General features: G+C 41.5%; 2 protein-coding genes across 2 annotated transcripts in view; both read right to left on the bottom strand.

Annotated features, from left to right (window-relative positions):
- Window positions 1-3559, bottom strand: part of f10 (coagulation factor X) — an 18845-nt gene extending 15286 nt beyond the window's left edge. Inside the window, exon 1 of the mRNA XM_005932730.2 lies at window positions 3408-3559. Coding sequence (XP_005932792.1) covers window positions 3408-3468 — 61 coding nt within the window. The 5' untranslated portion in view covers window positions 3469-3559. The remainder of the gene's footprint in view (window positions 1-3407) is intronic.
- A 2671-nt stretch (window positions 3560-6230) lies between these two features.
- On the bottom strand, window positions 6231-13502 carry f7i (coagulation factor VIIi). The gene is made up of 8 exons (XM_005932729.3): window positions 13393-13502; window positions 12731-12891; window positions 12024-12048; window positions 11521-11634; window positions 11237-11374; window positions 10802-10917; window positions 7964-8084; window positions 6231-7033 (listed from the first exon to the last, which is right to left on the bottom strand). The coding sequence occupies exons 1-8, from the start codon at window positions 13451-13453 to the stop codon at window positions 6423-6425; spliced, it is 1347 nt and encodes a 448-aa protein (XP_005932791.2). The 5' UTR covers window positions 13454-13502; the 3' UTR covers window positions 6231-6422.
- Window positions 13503-14097: the final 595 nt, after the last annotated feature.

Here is a 14097-nt window from a genome sequence, read left to right as displayed (position 1 = left end):
GTGCTAGAGAAATTAGGGACAGACAGCGATGGAAACTCTAAAAGCAAACGCTGAAAAGCATCCCCGGAGGTCACTACATTAGCCCGAATCAGGGGCTCGGCGGCCCGAGTAAAACAGGGTAGCGAAGAAAACGAGAGAGCATCGATTAAACGTCTGTTAGCAACATCGACAAGAGTCCATGAGCACACAGGAAATCAGCACCCAAAATAGGTACAGAGCTAGCGGCAACAACAAAGTTCCACTGGAAATCCCGGCCATGAAAACAAACAGTCACCAACCTTTCCCCAAACGTTTTGATGGGAGAGCCATTAGCTGCAATGAGCTGCGGCCCACAGTTCGCTGCTAGTCCGTCGGCAGCGGTAGGGGGAAGGAGGCTCTTCTGGGAGCCGGAGTCCACGAGAAAACGTCTCCCGGAGCGCGAGTCCTCTATGAAGAGCAGCCTTTCTGTATTGCCAGCGGTCGCGGCTGCTACGGCGCGCTGGCGGGTCCGTTTCCCTGGGCCGTGAAAGCGCAAGGCGGCAGGCAGCGACGCGCTCTGTCGCCAAAACGCTGATGGTAGAAACAGATGCTCTTTCCGCGGTGCCGGCGTGTAGCAATCCCTGCCGTCAGCAAGGGGGCGGATGCTCCGGGGGAGGCAGGTGGAGGCGTGGAAGGTGCCGCCGGCGTGTCCGTAGCCAGGGCGTGAACGTCGAAAGTGCGGCTAGCCAGGAGAATGCGATCCGCTTCTTCAGCCAGGGAGCGATAATCCTTCGCAGGCAGAAGTGGAGAGTTCGAGAGGACAGCTCTCACGGCGGCCGGTAGTTGGCGGAGGAAGAGGTGCACGAAGAGGAAACCACTGTCATCCGGCCCGAGCAACGATAGCATGTTCTCCATGAGCTCGAGCGCGGTACCACCACCCAAGCCTGACAGGTTGAGGAGCTTTTCGGCTCGTTCGGCGTCGGAGAGGGCATAGCACCGAAGAAGCAGGTCTTTGAGGGCGGCGTATTTCCCTTGGGCAGGTGGGTCCCGGAGGAGCGCCATCGCGCGACAGGTGGCCAGCGGGTCGAGCGAGGCCACCACATGGTGATACTTCGTGTCGTCAGCCGAGATGCCGCGAAGGGCGAACTGAGCCTCCACGTGTACAAACCATGACGGGGGGTCATGGAGCCAAAAGTCCGGCAGTTTCAGCGCCACAGCGAACGTAGCTGCAACAGGAGGCGGAGGTCCGGCGGCCGCTGATGCATCCATAGCGGAGTCTGCGTTATCTACGGCCCGTTGCATACTCGAGTCAGGGGTCACCAATGTGGAGGTAAGCATCAACGACACAGAGCTCTCAGTTCTCACTCCTTCTTTATTCGTCTCCAACATCAACTGCGCATATTGCGCCACAAAACACAGGAACACACTTCCTATACACTGGGTGTGAGTGGAGCCCTCTAGTGGTCCACCACAGTTTCATGTATTTTCTGTCCGTGTCTTTTAGTAGTGTTTCATGTTTCCTGTTTTATTGTGAAAGTCTTTGTCTTAGGTTAGTGTGTGCAGCTTTGTTTCCCCCTGTCTCGTTAGCCCTGATCTCTCCCAGCTGTGTCTCCCTCCTGTTGCCCATTCCCTCATTACTACCATGTGTACATAAGCCCTGTGTTTTCCCATGCTCTGTGTCGTTTTGTACCCTCAGACCCTGCCTGTGTGTTCCAGTTAGTGTTTTCATGTTTGATTTCTGTTTTGTTGGTGCCAGCAATAAAGCTGTGGTTTTCAGTTATATTTCCATCTCAGAGTCCTGCACTTGGATCCACATCTCCACCTCCCCGCACACAGAGCCCTGACACATACCCGCTGCTTCACAATCAACTGAAAACCACCTGATGAAGCCAACATAGGCTGCAAAAGCAGAGATGAGATTCTGAGACCAACAAAATGGAAGTTTACCGCCACCCGACTAAACCCACAAATTCTTTCCATTAAAACTACGAATATAATCATTGACAAAGGGTTTGCCTGGCAGAGTCCTACATGCGACGGGAATGAGTTTAAAGAGGCATTTTGGACTAAACTGCTGCAATGGTTATGCAGGGAACTGCTTTGTACCTCCTGTTGACAAACACACATTCACCAGCTGGGCTCACGTCCTCATTTTAGGTTTGACAGCGTTTTAGTAGATAAAGGTGAACTGCCTCGATGTGAATTGTGCTGTAGTTTGGGGAAGGCCTCGAAAGGGAATGGCAGCAGCTCCTAGCAGATCCCGTCTTTCAAACCATCTGTCTTCTCTGTCCAAAATGTGAACATTGGCATCCTCAAATGAGCGACCTTTGTCTTTTAGATGCAGATGGACCGCTAAGTGAACAAAGCCATCTATGTCCACTGTGAACGGCCATCTTTGAACAGAGGTGGTGGCTTACGACACCAACTGTCTGCCATTTATAATCCAGTCTTGAGATCCCTTCCCAGACGCCTTAACGCCCACTCACAGCCTGGGTCATCTGACCTCAGGAAATCACATCATAGGGTGGGGCCAGGTTTCCCAATGAGCTCACCTGAAATCTTGGCTGATTGTGACCCACACCCGTTTTCACACCTTGGCTCGTGTGATTAGGATCATTAGGAGGTCCATTGTCCCTCTTGGGGGACACTGCGAAAGGGCTTAAATCTGGGATTCTCCACCATTTGACCCTAGAACTGAAGAAGCTTCTTCAGGATGAGAGGCGAAACGTCTTGTAGCAACTTAAAGAAGTCCAGACACTTTTCTTTCCAGGCTCCTTAGACCATAATACCAAAAAGTCAAAACTTTAAAAGTGAACTTCAATCCATTTATGTGATAGAAGCTATATTTATCTTTTATATACAGCTAGTCTTCAAAACCCTAAAGACCAGATAAACACATATCTTAAATGTGGTGTAAAGAAGCAGTAAAATGGTACAAATATGGTAATTAACCATACTAGCATAACAACAAACTAGCATAACAGCTAAAATGCTTGTGCTGCAGCAAAATGTCCAGAAACCAATAAGTGATGTCATAGTGGCTATGTGCAGGTTCCGTATAGGCATCTTCTTACCCTTTCTTTTTTGTTTTTGCTTTATTTAGTATTTTCACAAATAAATCAGAAGTTTTTATATTGTTATTTATACAATTATTGTTCAAAAGTCCATTTTCAATGATAAAGAAAATTATGATGATTTAGTAGAGTATTTCCCGTGTGGCATGCATGCTGCTGTCATGCTGACATCACACACAACACACCAAACACACGGGGTGGGGTCACGTGTCACCTGCCATCTGTCAATCACCCTCACCCACAACACCCCCTCTAAAAAACCCAATGCATTCAACATAGTGGTATTTCTTTCTCTCTCAGCTTAAACACCATATTCTTCCCCACTTCTATGATGTGTCATTGTTAAAAGCTAAACATACAGTTTTATAAACATACCATGAGCAGCAGCCAGATGAAAGAACAGGAGTCCCAGGGACAGACGTATACACCAGAACATGGTCCTAGATGTTTATGAGATCAGCCTGGAAAACCCTCTGTGTTGAGTGGAGTAATGGAGTCTGAATGTAGAGATAAGATAGCCGAGAGGAGGGGAGGTGTAGAGGGTAACGACCTCTATGGAGAGGGAGGGGGACGGAGTGTTTAAACTGACTGATTGGGCTAGTTGGGTTTTAACTGAGTCATCAAAACTTCAAGGAAGAACTGCAAGTCCCAGATAGCACTGCTGAAAGTAAAATCCTCCAATCATGGAGGTTGCCCCTCTGGCAACCACGCCAAAGAATGTTTAGTATGACTTCCAGCATGAAATTTATCATGACACAGCCAATCAGATTTTAAAGAGCGCCTGTTATGCTTATGCCCAGTTTTGTATGTTTTTTTATGGGACTAGATAATACATAATGGATAACACAAAGCTATCATTATCCTCACTACATGTGCGCTTTCCTCTAATTGGCTAACTACTGGAAGCAAATAGATGGGCAGGAAGGAGTCATTGTCAGCTGCATAGTCTGTAGTAAGTGGAGTTGCTGTGCCTATAATATATAAACATATAAGGAGCACCAAAGTTTCACATGTGAGTACTTTATAATTTAGTGCTTTGGTTTGTGGCTTGATCTCCAAACTGTATGTCAACACATCCTTAGCAAGATACTTAACCCCAGTTGGCCCCAGATCCATCAGACCCCATCCATCAGAGTGTGAATGCATGAATTTCAGTCCTTAGGCATAGTAAAAAGCAATTGTGTGAATGTAGCAGTAACAAAGTGCTTTGAGTACTCAAATTGAGCAAAAAAAAAAAAAGTACCAGTCAAGTCAAGCACCAACATGGTTGAAAAAGACTTTGCTGTGAACAGGATCAGGCCAGGTCAAAGGTTTTAGTCTGTTGAACCTTAACCGTCTGTGAAGGTTCTCATTCATCCAGGTCATCATAGTCTAAGGAGCTTGCAAAGAAAAGTGTCTGGACTTCTTTAAGTTGCTTGAAGACATTTCACCTCTCATCCTGAAGAAGCTTCTCGGATGAGAGGTGAGATGTCTTCAAGCAACTTAAAATCCAGACACTTTTCTTTGCAAGCTCCTTAGACTTGAACCTTAACCCTTGCTGTACTGACCGTCATGGATATATGAAATACAGAAAAAGGCAATGGCATCATCAGAACAGCTGCTCGGGTGGTGCTGTCTACATCCAAAGGTCTTCCAAAATCCAGTATTAAAAAGTTGAAGCTTTTTTGACAACATAAAAGACTGGATCAGTGCACGTCATAGAGGACACAACAGGAGGTCTCATAAAGACCCAGCTTTAAGACTATATCCACATCTGTACACCAACACCAAAATGCTGTTTCTTTGGAGTAAGCCAAAAAAAATTTGGAGTATTGTGTGGACTCCTGTCCCAATGGGTGAAGTGGTTGTTTATCTATTGCAAAATGAGACAGTCAAGCTGCACGTGCTGCTTTTCATGAAACACAGAAAGGAGAGAAGACAAGAGAACCAACAGATTGTCAGAGATAAAAACAAGAGAAGCTGGTGAACTGTGAGCTGTCATGCTAATCATTATACTCTGGAAGTAAAGTAGTATCTGTTGCAGCTGTTGAGCTCTGTTCCCCTACTATGTGTAGTTACATTTCTGGTAAGAGCAAGTATAAGCAACTACGTGAGGTGTAAAACTATGTTGTAGATTTAACCAAGGATTTATAAAACATAAGGGGATTCATAGGGAAGCAAGATGTCAGCCACAAGGTAGCCATGCTGGTAAATCCTTCATTCAGAAAGTCACGAAACTAGAGACCAATACCATAAACTCAACAGGAAAGTGCACACTTAGCTCAGAAGATAAGTGATCCGCAGGCTCGTGTTCTTGTGTTCTTATAGACTTCCATACTGTCAGAACCTGAGGGGTTGTTTACTGCTGGTCATTAGAAAAAATGCAGGTTTAGTTTATCGTAATCATCAACAGTCTGGATCATTAAATTCCTTGCAGTCAACAGGGAACACTGAATAGTATGAAAGACAAAATTTTAATAAAAGGCACAAAATATCTTGTCTGTATTTGCATAACTCATCTGCCCAGTTCACTATGATTAACCTTTAATAAGCATTTGTCAGCAAGTAAGGTTGGTAGCTTAGTCTGGTTTTGAGTGTTTGAGAAGTTAAAGATATTTTCCAAAGGATGAGCTCAAAGCTGCATTATTGGCTTCTCTGGATATCTTTAATATCTAGCTCACATGTGAACCACATTTATAAACAAGGTTTGACTCTAATAGGAACTCGGAGGGCACAGTGTCTATGGTCAGAGCCTAGTAGAAAACCCATCAACAGATAAATCCAGTCACTGGCAGCAGTATGCAAGGAAATTAAGTTTTAGACATTAAATCATGAAAAACAAGACACTTATTACACTTTTGTAAAAGTTTGTGCAGCTTCCTCACACACTCAGGCCTGAAGACTTTGTTTCACCTCACTTTTAGATGGGGTACAGTAAATGAGGAGATTTCTTTTAAAACTCTGACTCAGTGCGGAGGTAGTTGAATGGCAGCCAATCAGCTCAGCGCTCTTAGTGGGGCGAGTATTGGATGTCCACAGTCCAAACTAACGTGTATTGACTCTGCAGCTTAGAAAAACAAATGTTCAGTTATTACTGGGATTAAAGGGCTTTTAAAACACAATACCATGATCATCTGGAATGCAGCTGGAGAAGGTGGACACATGACAACAGAAAGGCATGTTAAGAGTTTATATTACCCACAAAGATGAGCCACAGAGTTCTTTGACAGTAACATTTATTCTGCTTCTCTCCATTTTTTAACATTTTCAAGAAAACCATATGGAAATACTTCACTTTTAACATTTCAGCCAAACAAACCAGACAAGACCAGGAAGATCAATGAAAGCATTTTAGTGATAACGTTTCAAATTTTTCAGAAAAGAAATAAACAACAAAGAAAAATAAATCTCCTAATTTCTTTTCTGTTCCACCATTATGAGAGAATGTGACGGTGACAATGGTGGATTTTTCATGGTCTTCTCCACCCACTCCACAAAATTGGCCATGTTGGTATACACCGCAAAATACCCAGCCCCACAACCACGTCCCCAGCCAACCACACCAGTCAGAAAGTGGGTGGAGCCAAACAGCGACACCAGTGGGCTGCCATCATCTCCACGGCAACTCTCCTGGCGTCCTTCCAGATATCCGGCGCACAGCATGTTTTCAGTGAGGTTGAACTTGGCTCTCAGGGAGCACATGGAGTTCTGGAGGATGGGGACTGGCATCATGCGGAGGACAGGGGAAACCAGGGCACCTAGAGTCTTACCATTGCCCCCTGTTGTCCTCTTGCCCCAGCCAGACACAGTGTGGTAACGTTGTAGCAACAGCTCCCGCGTTGCAAAATCTTTAGTGGGCAGGCAGATAGGGATGATGTGTTGGTTCAAGTTGACAGCATGGCTCAACTGCAGCAAGGCAATGTCACTGTCACCCGTCGCTGAGACGTAACTATCATGGGCAATTGCCAAAGAAACAGGTATCTCCTGTTCTGTGCCTTCTTCCACATCCAAGTTATATTCCCCTGGTGACACAGAGCAGAGTTAGAGAAAGCCAAGTTTTACAAAATAACCAATAAATAAATAAATAAATAAATCCTATAATTAAAAAAATATTAGGAAAAAAAAGATCAAAAAACAACTTTACAAAAACCCATACCAAATAATTTCCACAAAACTTAATGATGGGAAACACATTGTAAAAAATAAATGAGTGCAAACCCCTTTAGAAAATAATTGATAGTGAAATTATGAACTAATGTACAAGATTTATTAGATCAAATCATTTTTTAAATAATTAACAAAAGTACACAATAAAAAACTCTAAAAACTACAAACAACTAAAAAAATATATTTTTCAAGACAGTAACCAATATTTTCATCTCAATTCAACAAATTAATGAAAGTAAAAGCTAACTTTAAAAGAATAACATTTAGATGTTAAATTAACGTATCAAAATACTCCATATGGAAAAGATATATATAAATCGTACAAAGTTTGTATCTGTTGTGTGAAACTTGTATGAAAAGCATACAAGAGTGAAAACAGATATAAGATCCCTTGAAAAATTATATAATGAAACTGTTGTTTTGGATACTTACTAAAACAATATATGAAAGTAAAGAGAAAGTGACCACTTTCATGAGTACATCACGTAAGCCTTATATGATTCACTATATGAAGCAAGCTAAAGCTGATGCAAGTCTTTGCATCAAGTTTTTCCTATTTCTTCCCCAATAGGGGCAAAATAGTTTTATAAGTATGTTTTGCAAAGTAGCACATTAACGCCATTGCAATATCAATTTTTACTTTTAGAAATAATGTCACAGGCAATTAAAGGCAGTGACAAATAACTTTAAAAGCCAATTTGATAACTTAAAACAAGTTAATGATATTTAAATTTTACATTTTATTAGAAACTGGTCTGATATGTTAGCGATGCAAATGAGTTTACCTGCTACCACAGTCAGGTTTTGGGGGTCATGGCCATGGATGCAATGTGCAGCAGTGATGACCCACTTTGGATGGATGAGAACACCTCCACAGTGAGCTTTTGCATTTAACTGAACCAGAACCTAATAAAAAAACAAGGTTACATTAACTATAAGATAGAAACTATTTCCCAGGATAAAAATCAAACCTGAGACTAAAAAGAATATTTATTTTCATATATCATTTGTGTATTATTGTAATTTATTGAATTAATGTATCATTTAAACTATGTTATGCTTTTCTACCATACCCACTTGACTGTGGTTCAAAAATTTGGTTAGTCTCTACTGAACATGTAAACTTGTCCAGGTTTACAGCATTTACATATTTTCTTCTCAAAAACTGTACAGGGTGTTTTTAAAGATAAGCAGTGTTGGGACTAACGCGTTATTAAGTAACGCGTTACAGTAACTACGTTATTATTGTGGTAACGAGCACGGTAACTAGTTATTATGCCAAAACCAGGAACGCGTTACTCGTTACTGGGATTTAGATAGGCTCGTTATTCGTTACTTCGTGTGGTGGCTATCGCGGAGCTTCCACAGATTCAATAACATTAGCAAGTGGTGGAGGCCAGCAGGTGGATGAAGGAAAAGGGAGGCAAGAGGAGAGACCCGAAGCGGCCGCTGGTCCGAGAGTGTCAGGTGAACTGAACTTCAGGTAAGAAGTTATGACCTGCAGTCTCTCTGGGTCAGATATGAACCAAGTTTAGGTGGAGTTTATTTTCGTTATGCTGACTTTTTCGTACTGCGTGCTAGCTAGCATGACGGAGTTTCTATACAGCTGGGTGGTGCTATGTTACTGATGTTGAACTTTATTTTGTTCATAAGGTTAATTATTAGAGTTGCCAACCGTCCGTAAAAAACAGAATCGTCTCGTATTCAGAGAAAATATTACGCGTTTCGTTATTGAGGTGAAAAGGAACAGTTTGTCCCGGACTTCAGCTACAATGAAAAAGACACAAAGCTGGAGTTATTCTGTGTTTACGCTGCACAGCTGCCTCTTCTTCTCTCATTCTCTCCTCCCTCTCCTGTTTCTACTTCAATCATGAAACTGATCAATGATCAGCTGATCGGCTTTTCTCTCTTGTTTGTTTATCGCCCACTTTGCGCCAGAAAGAGGAAACCAGCGGATGTCGCGCTAAACAACAGCAGCACGTTTAAGCTTGATCAGCTGTTGTTAGAATTTATTTAATATTAATTTCTACTATCAGCTGATGTTTGCTGGAGCCACAGCTGTAAAGCTGCTGGTCATGATGTCGGTTTGGATATGTGGTGAGAGGGAAACATGAAGATGAAACCAGGAGATGTCCTTACTGAATCATCAGAGCTGAACAGGTGATGGAGAAACAGGTTTACCTTTTAGGTGACATGAATGAGTTGAAGGGAAGTTATGAACTGTTTCTGAGAGACAAATAACACCAGGATCCTTTTTTAGTAGCTGACAGCTGGTAACTGTGCAGGGGCGGGTCTAGCAAAGTGTTGCCAGGGGGGCCAGGTAGGGCATTAACAGGGAGAGGGGGGCACAAAGAAATACTTTCTTATTCTCATTTAAAATGTCTAGCTTTTAAAAAATAATTATCTGAATCTTACAACAAACGATTGATAGATTGATGCATATATACCATCAGAACAGTGAACATCACTGTCACAACAGTGTTTATTTTCATTCAAAGGCTTTATGATTTTTCCTATAATGGTGGGCCGGTCTCTAGTCAAATTCCCCGGGACGATTTTTTTGTCCCAGTCCAGCCCTGTATGCAGCTCATCTGCAGTCTGGTGTTACCTACATCTTCCTATTCAGAAGGCAGAATTTCCGAGTTCTGAGTACAATCGAAAGCACCACGACTGCAGTTTTTGTGTTGGATGTAAAAAGCAGGCTAGAATCATGCGGCGGTCAACGACGGTCCAGGCGTGGGATTTCTCTCGTGGAAATGTGCACATTATTTTTTTCCTTTCTATTGGTAGGTGGCACAGTGCACTTGTGGCAAGTAAGCAAGCTAGAAGACTGGCAGTCTGGCTGGGTATCCAGTTACGGAAGCAACACATTAACAAGAGAATTCTGAGTAAAACCAAAGTTACTTTCCCTAGTAACTAGTTACTCTGAAAGTAACGAGTAACTTGAAGTAACTGAGTTACTTTTGATAGAAGTAACTAGTAATGTAACTAAGTTACTAATTTAAAGTAACTTACCCAACACTGAAGATAAGTCGCCTACTTAAGTTGTATAAAGCTTGAATTATGCATTAACATAGTCATCAAAAGTTCAAACTGTCCACTGTCAAGTTGACATTTCCACTTTAACACAAGATGTTTGAATTGTTGACAAATTTTGGCAATGTTACTGCTACGTAGAAGACAATCCCTCTAGGACAGGGGTGTCAAACTCCAGGCCTCGAGTGCCGGTGTCCTGCAGGTTTTAGATCTCACCCTGGGTTAACACACCTGAATCAAATAATTAGTTCATTACCAGGCCTCTAGAGAACTTCAAGAAATGCTGAGGAGTCATTTAGCCCTTTAAATCAGCTGTGTTGGATCATGGACACATCTAAAACCTCCAGGACATCGGCCCTCGAGGCCTGGAGTTGCCTACCCCTGCTCTAGGACATGGGTGTCAAACTCCAGTCCTCGAGGGCCGATGTCCCAACTGTAACACATCTGAACACAATTAGTAGGTCATTAGCAAGACTCTGTAGGCTTGATTGCATCAAGTAAACTCATGCAGCTCATGAGTGAATGGTGCAATGAAAAGACCCATGATGAAACAATCAGTTTGATCACTCATATAAAGCAGTGTTTACCTGCCAAGGACAGTTTCCTTTGGGACAGTGGTAAGTCCCCACCATCCTTGGAGTAATCACTGCAGTCTGGTTTTGTCCAATTTCTGGTGGAGCCACCCGACCACATGGATACTCCACTGTAACACAAATGCAACCGCACAACTACTTAATCCTCTGAGATGTAAAGTAACTGATAATCAACTTAACGTCTTCCCCAAGAAATTCAGAAGCAATCAATCAGTCATTCCCGTAATGAGACATCATGTGACTACCTTTAAATGAGACGATTAAATTGACAGTCATTAAGTTTGGGGTCGAATAGTTTTGATCATATCAGTCAAGTGTATCTATTATAAAAGGATTTGATGGCTGCTCAATAAAGGATTTCACATCGTGATCAGGGTAAAAATAATGAAGCTGAAGCTCTTAATGGAGGTAGTCCTGCAACATTTCTACCATTGGGGACACAGTGTCGTCCATCGTCTCCCAGCACGTATCCATCAGCACAATAACATCGACGTCTAGATCCTGAGCCATCACAGAACTGCTCACAGCGCCCGTTTAGGTAAAGGCACTTCAGGGTATCTTCAAAGACTGAGAAAATCAAAATCATTTGTTTAAAGCTTTAAAGTTTTTTTATTTAGGGATAAATACCAGGGAAATAAAAGTATATGGGTTTAAATTCAGCAATTTTCTGTAAATCTTCATATAAAATTAATTTTAACCAACTTATTTCTTACCTGTCTGACAGTATCGTCCTTCAAACCCATCGAGACACTGACATTTTTGGCTATTTCCCAGATTAATGCATGTCCCATTATTATGACATGGGTTGATTAGGCAGGGGTCACGACCTTACAGAAGAGTTATAATGATAATGTCAGATTTATCAAAGTGATTAAATGAAAGCAAGAAAATTTGATTTACTTTTGTGGAAAGAAAAATTCCCTGCACTGCGTCCACTGGCTTGGAGATGTGCTTGGGATCATTGTCCTGTTTCATGACCCTGTGAGACAGCTAGCCTCACACTCAACCCTTGAATACTTTGGATTTCGAAGGAGTTCACGATCGACTCAATGACTCCAATGTGTCCAAATCATCAGTCGTCTATCACTGGCTTGAAATCTGATGTGTTTGTGCTGATATGTTATTTTTGATTTTTAGCCAACCATCTCTACTTTGGTCTCCCCTGTCATATGTGCGTACGTAACACAAACAAATTTAAAATCAAAATGTTACTTACCATCATATGACTGCCAGAACCGCATCTAAAGAAAGAAATATTAAATAACTTTCATATTTATTTATTTATTTATTTATTTTGATCGGTAAATTAGTGATAAACATTGTAGTGTATTAAACAACAGTTTGAGTTTTTTTAGGTTTCTGTAGCGTCTGTGCTCATTTTGACTAAGTATCAGCAGGCGGATCATTTCCATTCTGAAAAAGAGTGTTGTATAAAGTTGGAGCAAAAGATTTGTTTAATATGCAACACATGCCAGAGGTCTAATTTAATAATCATCTTTAATCATCATTGACAGTTTGGTCAGTTTACCTGTAGAATTTTGTTGTCACTTATGTTTTCAAACTAAGGCAAAATTATAAGGCTGAATAATTTAGTTTCTAAAATTGTATGTTTTATAAATTCAAAATGATTTTAGCCTGTATCCTGTTAGCAGAAGGCCAGAAAATGACATGCTGATTAACATTATGGGATAATGGTCCACTTGACAGTCATATCTTATTAGAATTTATTTTGGGTTAATGCAACCACAAGGGACAGGACTGGGGGATAGAAAAGGGGGGAAAAGAAAAAAGCTGGGGAGAAAGTTAACAGAAGAAGACGGAAAGAAAAGAAAAGTATGACAGCCTAAGGAGGTCCACCACAGGGACTTTTTACTTCTATTTCTTCTTCTAGTTTTACTTCTTTTAAACATCAGTGTGTCTGACCGTCTGATCTTCATCCTCAAACACCTCCCGAGCCTCTTCATAGCTGCAGATCTCCTCAATGCATTCCCTCTCCAGATTTCCCTGTTTTACCTCCTCAAACAAGCTATTTGCTCGTCGCCAGCGCTGCAGGACTAAGTTGGCCTCATGCTTCTCCACAAACACTGGAAGGGTGGGTTGCAAAGATTGAGGGGTTTTTTTTCAATAAAATCATTTAAATGTACAAAGTGGAGAGTCATGTATGAACAATTACATACTTGCATGTGTGAGAATATAAGTTTTATAGCACGAAATGTAAGAATTAATAATAAAGTATTCAATTTTTGAAAGAAATAATAATGAGCTAACAGTGATCATTTAACCAGTAAAAATTGAAAAAGCTTAACCCTTAAATGAAAATAACTAAACCAGCAAAACAGTTGTTTTCTGTCAATCAATTAAAGAAACATTAGACACATCTGCTTTGCATTTTTATAAAAACACAAAAAAATACACATAAAAATATATTACCTGCCAGTCTGTGACATTTCTTCAACCATCCACAAAGTTCAGATCTTATCATAAGTTAAGCTTTTCATTTTAGGTTTCTCGATGGAATTAGAAGATGTGTAAAACTGCTCCCAATTGAGGTTATTTTGATTGTTATTTTCTCTAAAGGAACCAACCTGCAGCAGCAGCGGTGCCCCACAGCAGAGTCCAGATGATGCAGCAGCCCTTCAGCAGCATGTTGACCAGATTCAGAGTGTTTGCCAGAAAACAGGGGTTTTCAAGATGAGGGGGCAGGGAATATTTATATAGTCCACGCCCACTGATCATGTGCTCTGCTTTAACGGTCGGTAAATAAAACCTAGGAGGAAATCTCATTCCCTCTTTACAGTCATTCACGTTAAGGCTACAGTATTCATGAATCTCACACACTGACAATTTTAAAAATATAAATGTGGAGATAACTCAGAGTCAAAAAGTCTCAGTAATTGTGATATTCTGACACTTGAATATTCTTTTGGAATCCACCAAATTTAACACTGTGTTTTCTACACATTATTTATTTCAGGTCCCGTGTTCTGGTTTCCGGTGCGCCTCCTACCAAACAAACCTCTTGAGTTGTCCCTGGTTTTCAGGGGTCATTTAAGTCTTTCCCCAATAAAGAATATTTGCTTAAAGATGTGTTTTGATTCTTATGTATTGGCATGGTGTGGCGACTAGAATAGATCTCAGGGCTTCCCAAAGATAGCCATAGTAAGGTGTAAGGCAGCGATTCCCCTCACTAACCTCTGACACACACCCAATCATTTTGTTCTGGAAGCAGGCCGGAAATATGATTGAAATTATTTATCAGAAAAAAGACAAACAATGGTTACCCTAGCAGG

Source organism: Haplochromis burtoni, unplaced genomic scaffold (genome assembly GCF_018398535.1).
Source record: "Haplochromis burtoni strain Fernald_Lab_line unplaced genomic scaffold, NCSU_Asbu1 Contig_157, whole genome shotgun sequence".
Taxonomy (NCBI): domain Eukaryota; kingdom Metazoa; phylum Chordata; class Actinopteri; order Cichliformes; family Cichlidae; genus Haplochromis; species Haplochromis burtoni.
This window is presented reverse-complemented; position numbering and strand designations above follow the sequence as displayed.

Bases quoted from the DNA above. Each gene is read 5' to 3' on its own strand.
- f7i (XM_005932729.3), bottom strand. From the start codon at position 13,453: ATGCTGCTGAAGGGCTGCTGCATCATCTGGACTCTGCTGTGGGGCACC. The intron at 12,892-13,392 runs GTTGGTTCCTTT...CCACCCTTCCAG, and splicing joins GGGCACCGCTGCTGCTGCAG to TGTTTGTGGAGAAGCATGAG. The intron at 7,034-7,963 runs GTAAACTCATTT...CTGTGTCACCAG, and splicing joins AAACCTGACTGTGGTAGCAG to GGGAATATAACTTGGATGTG.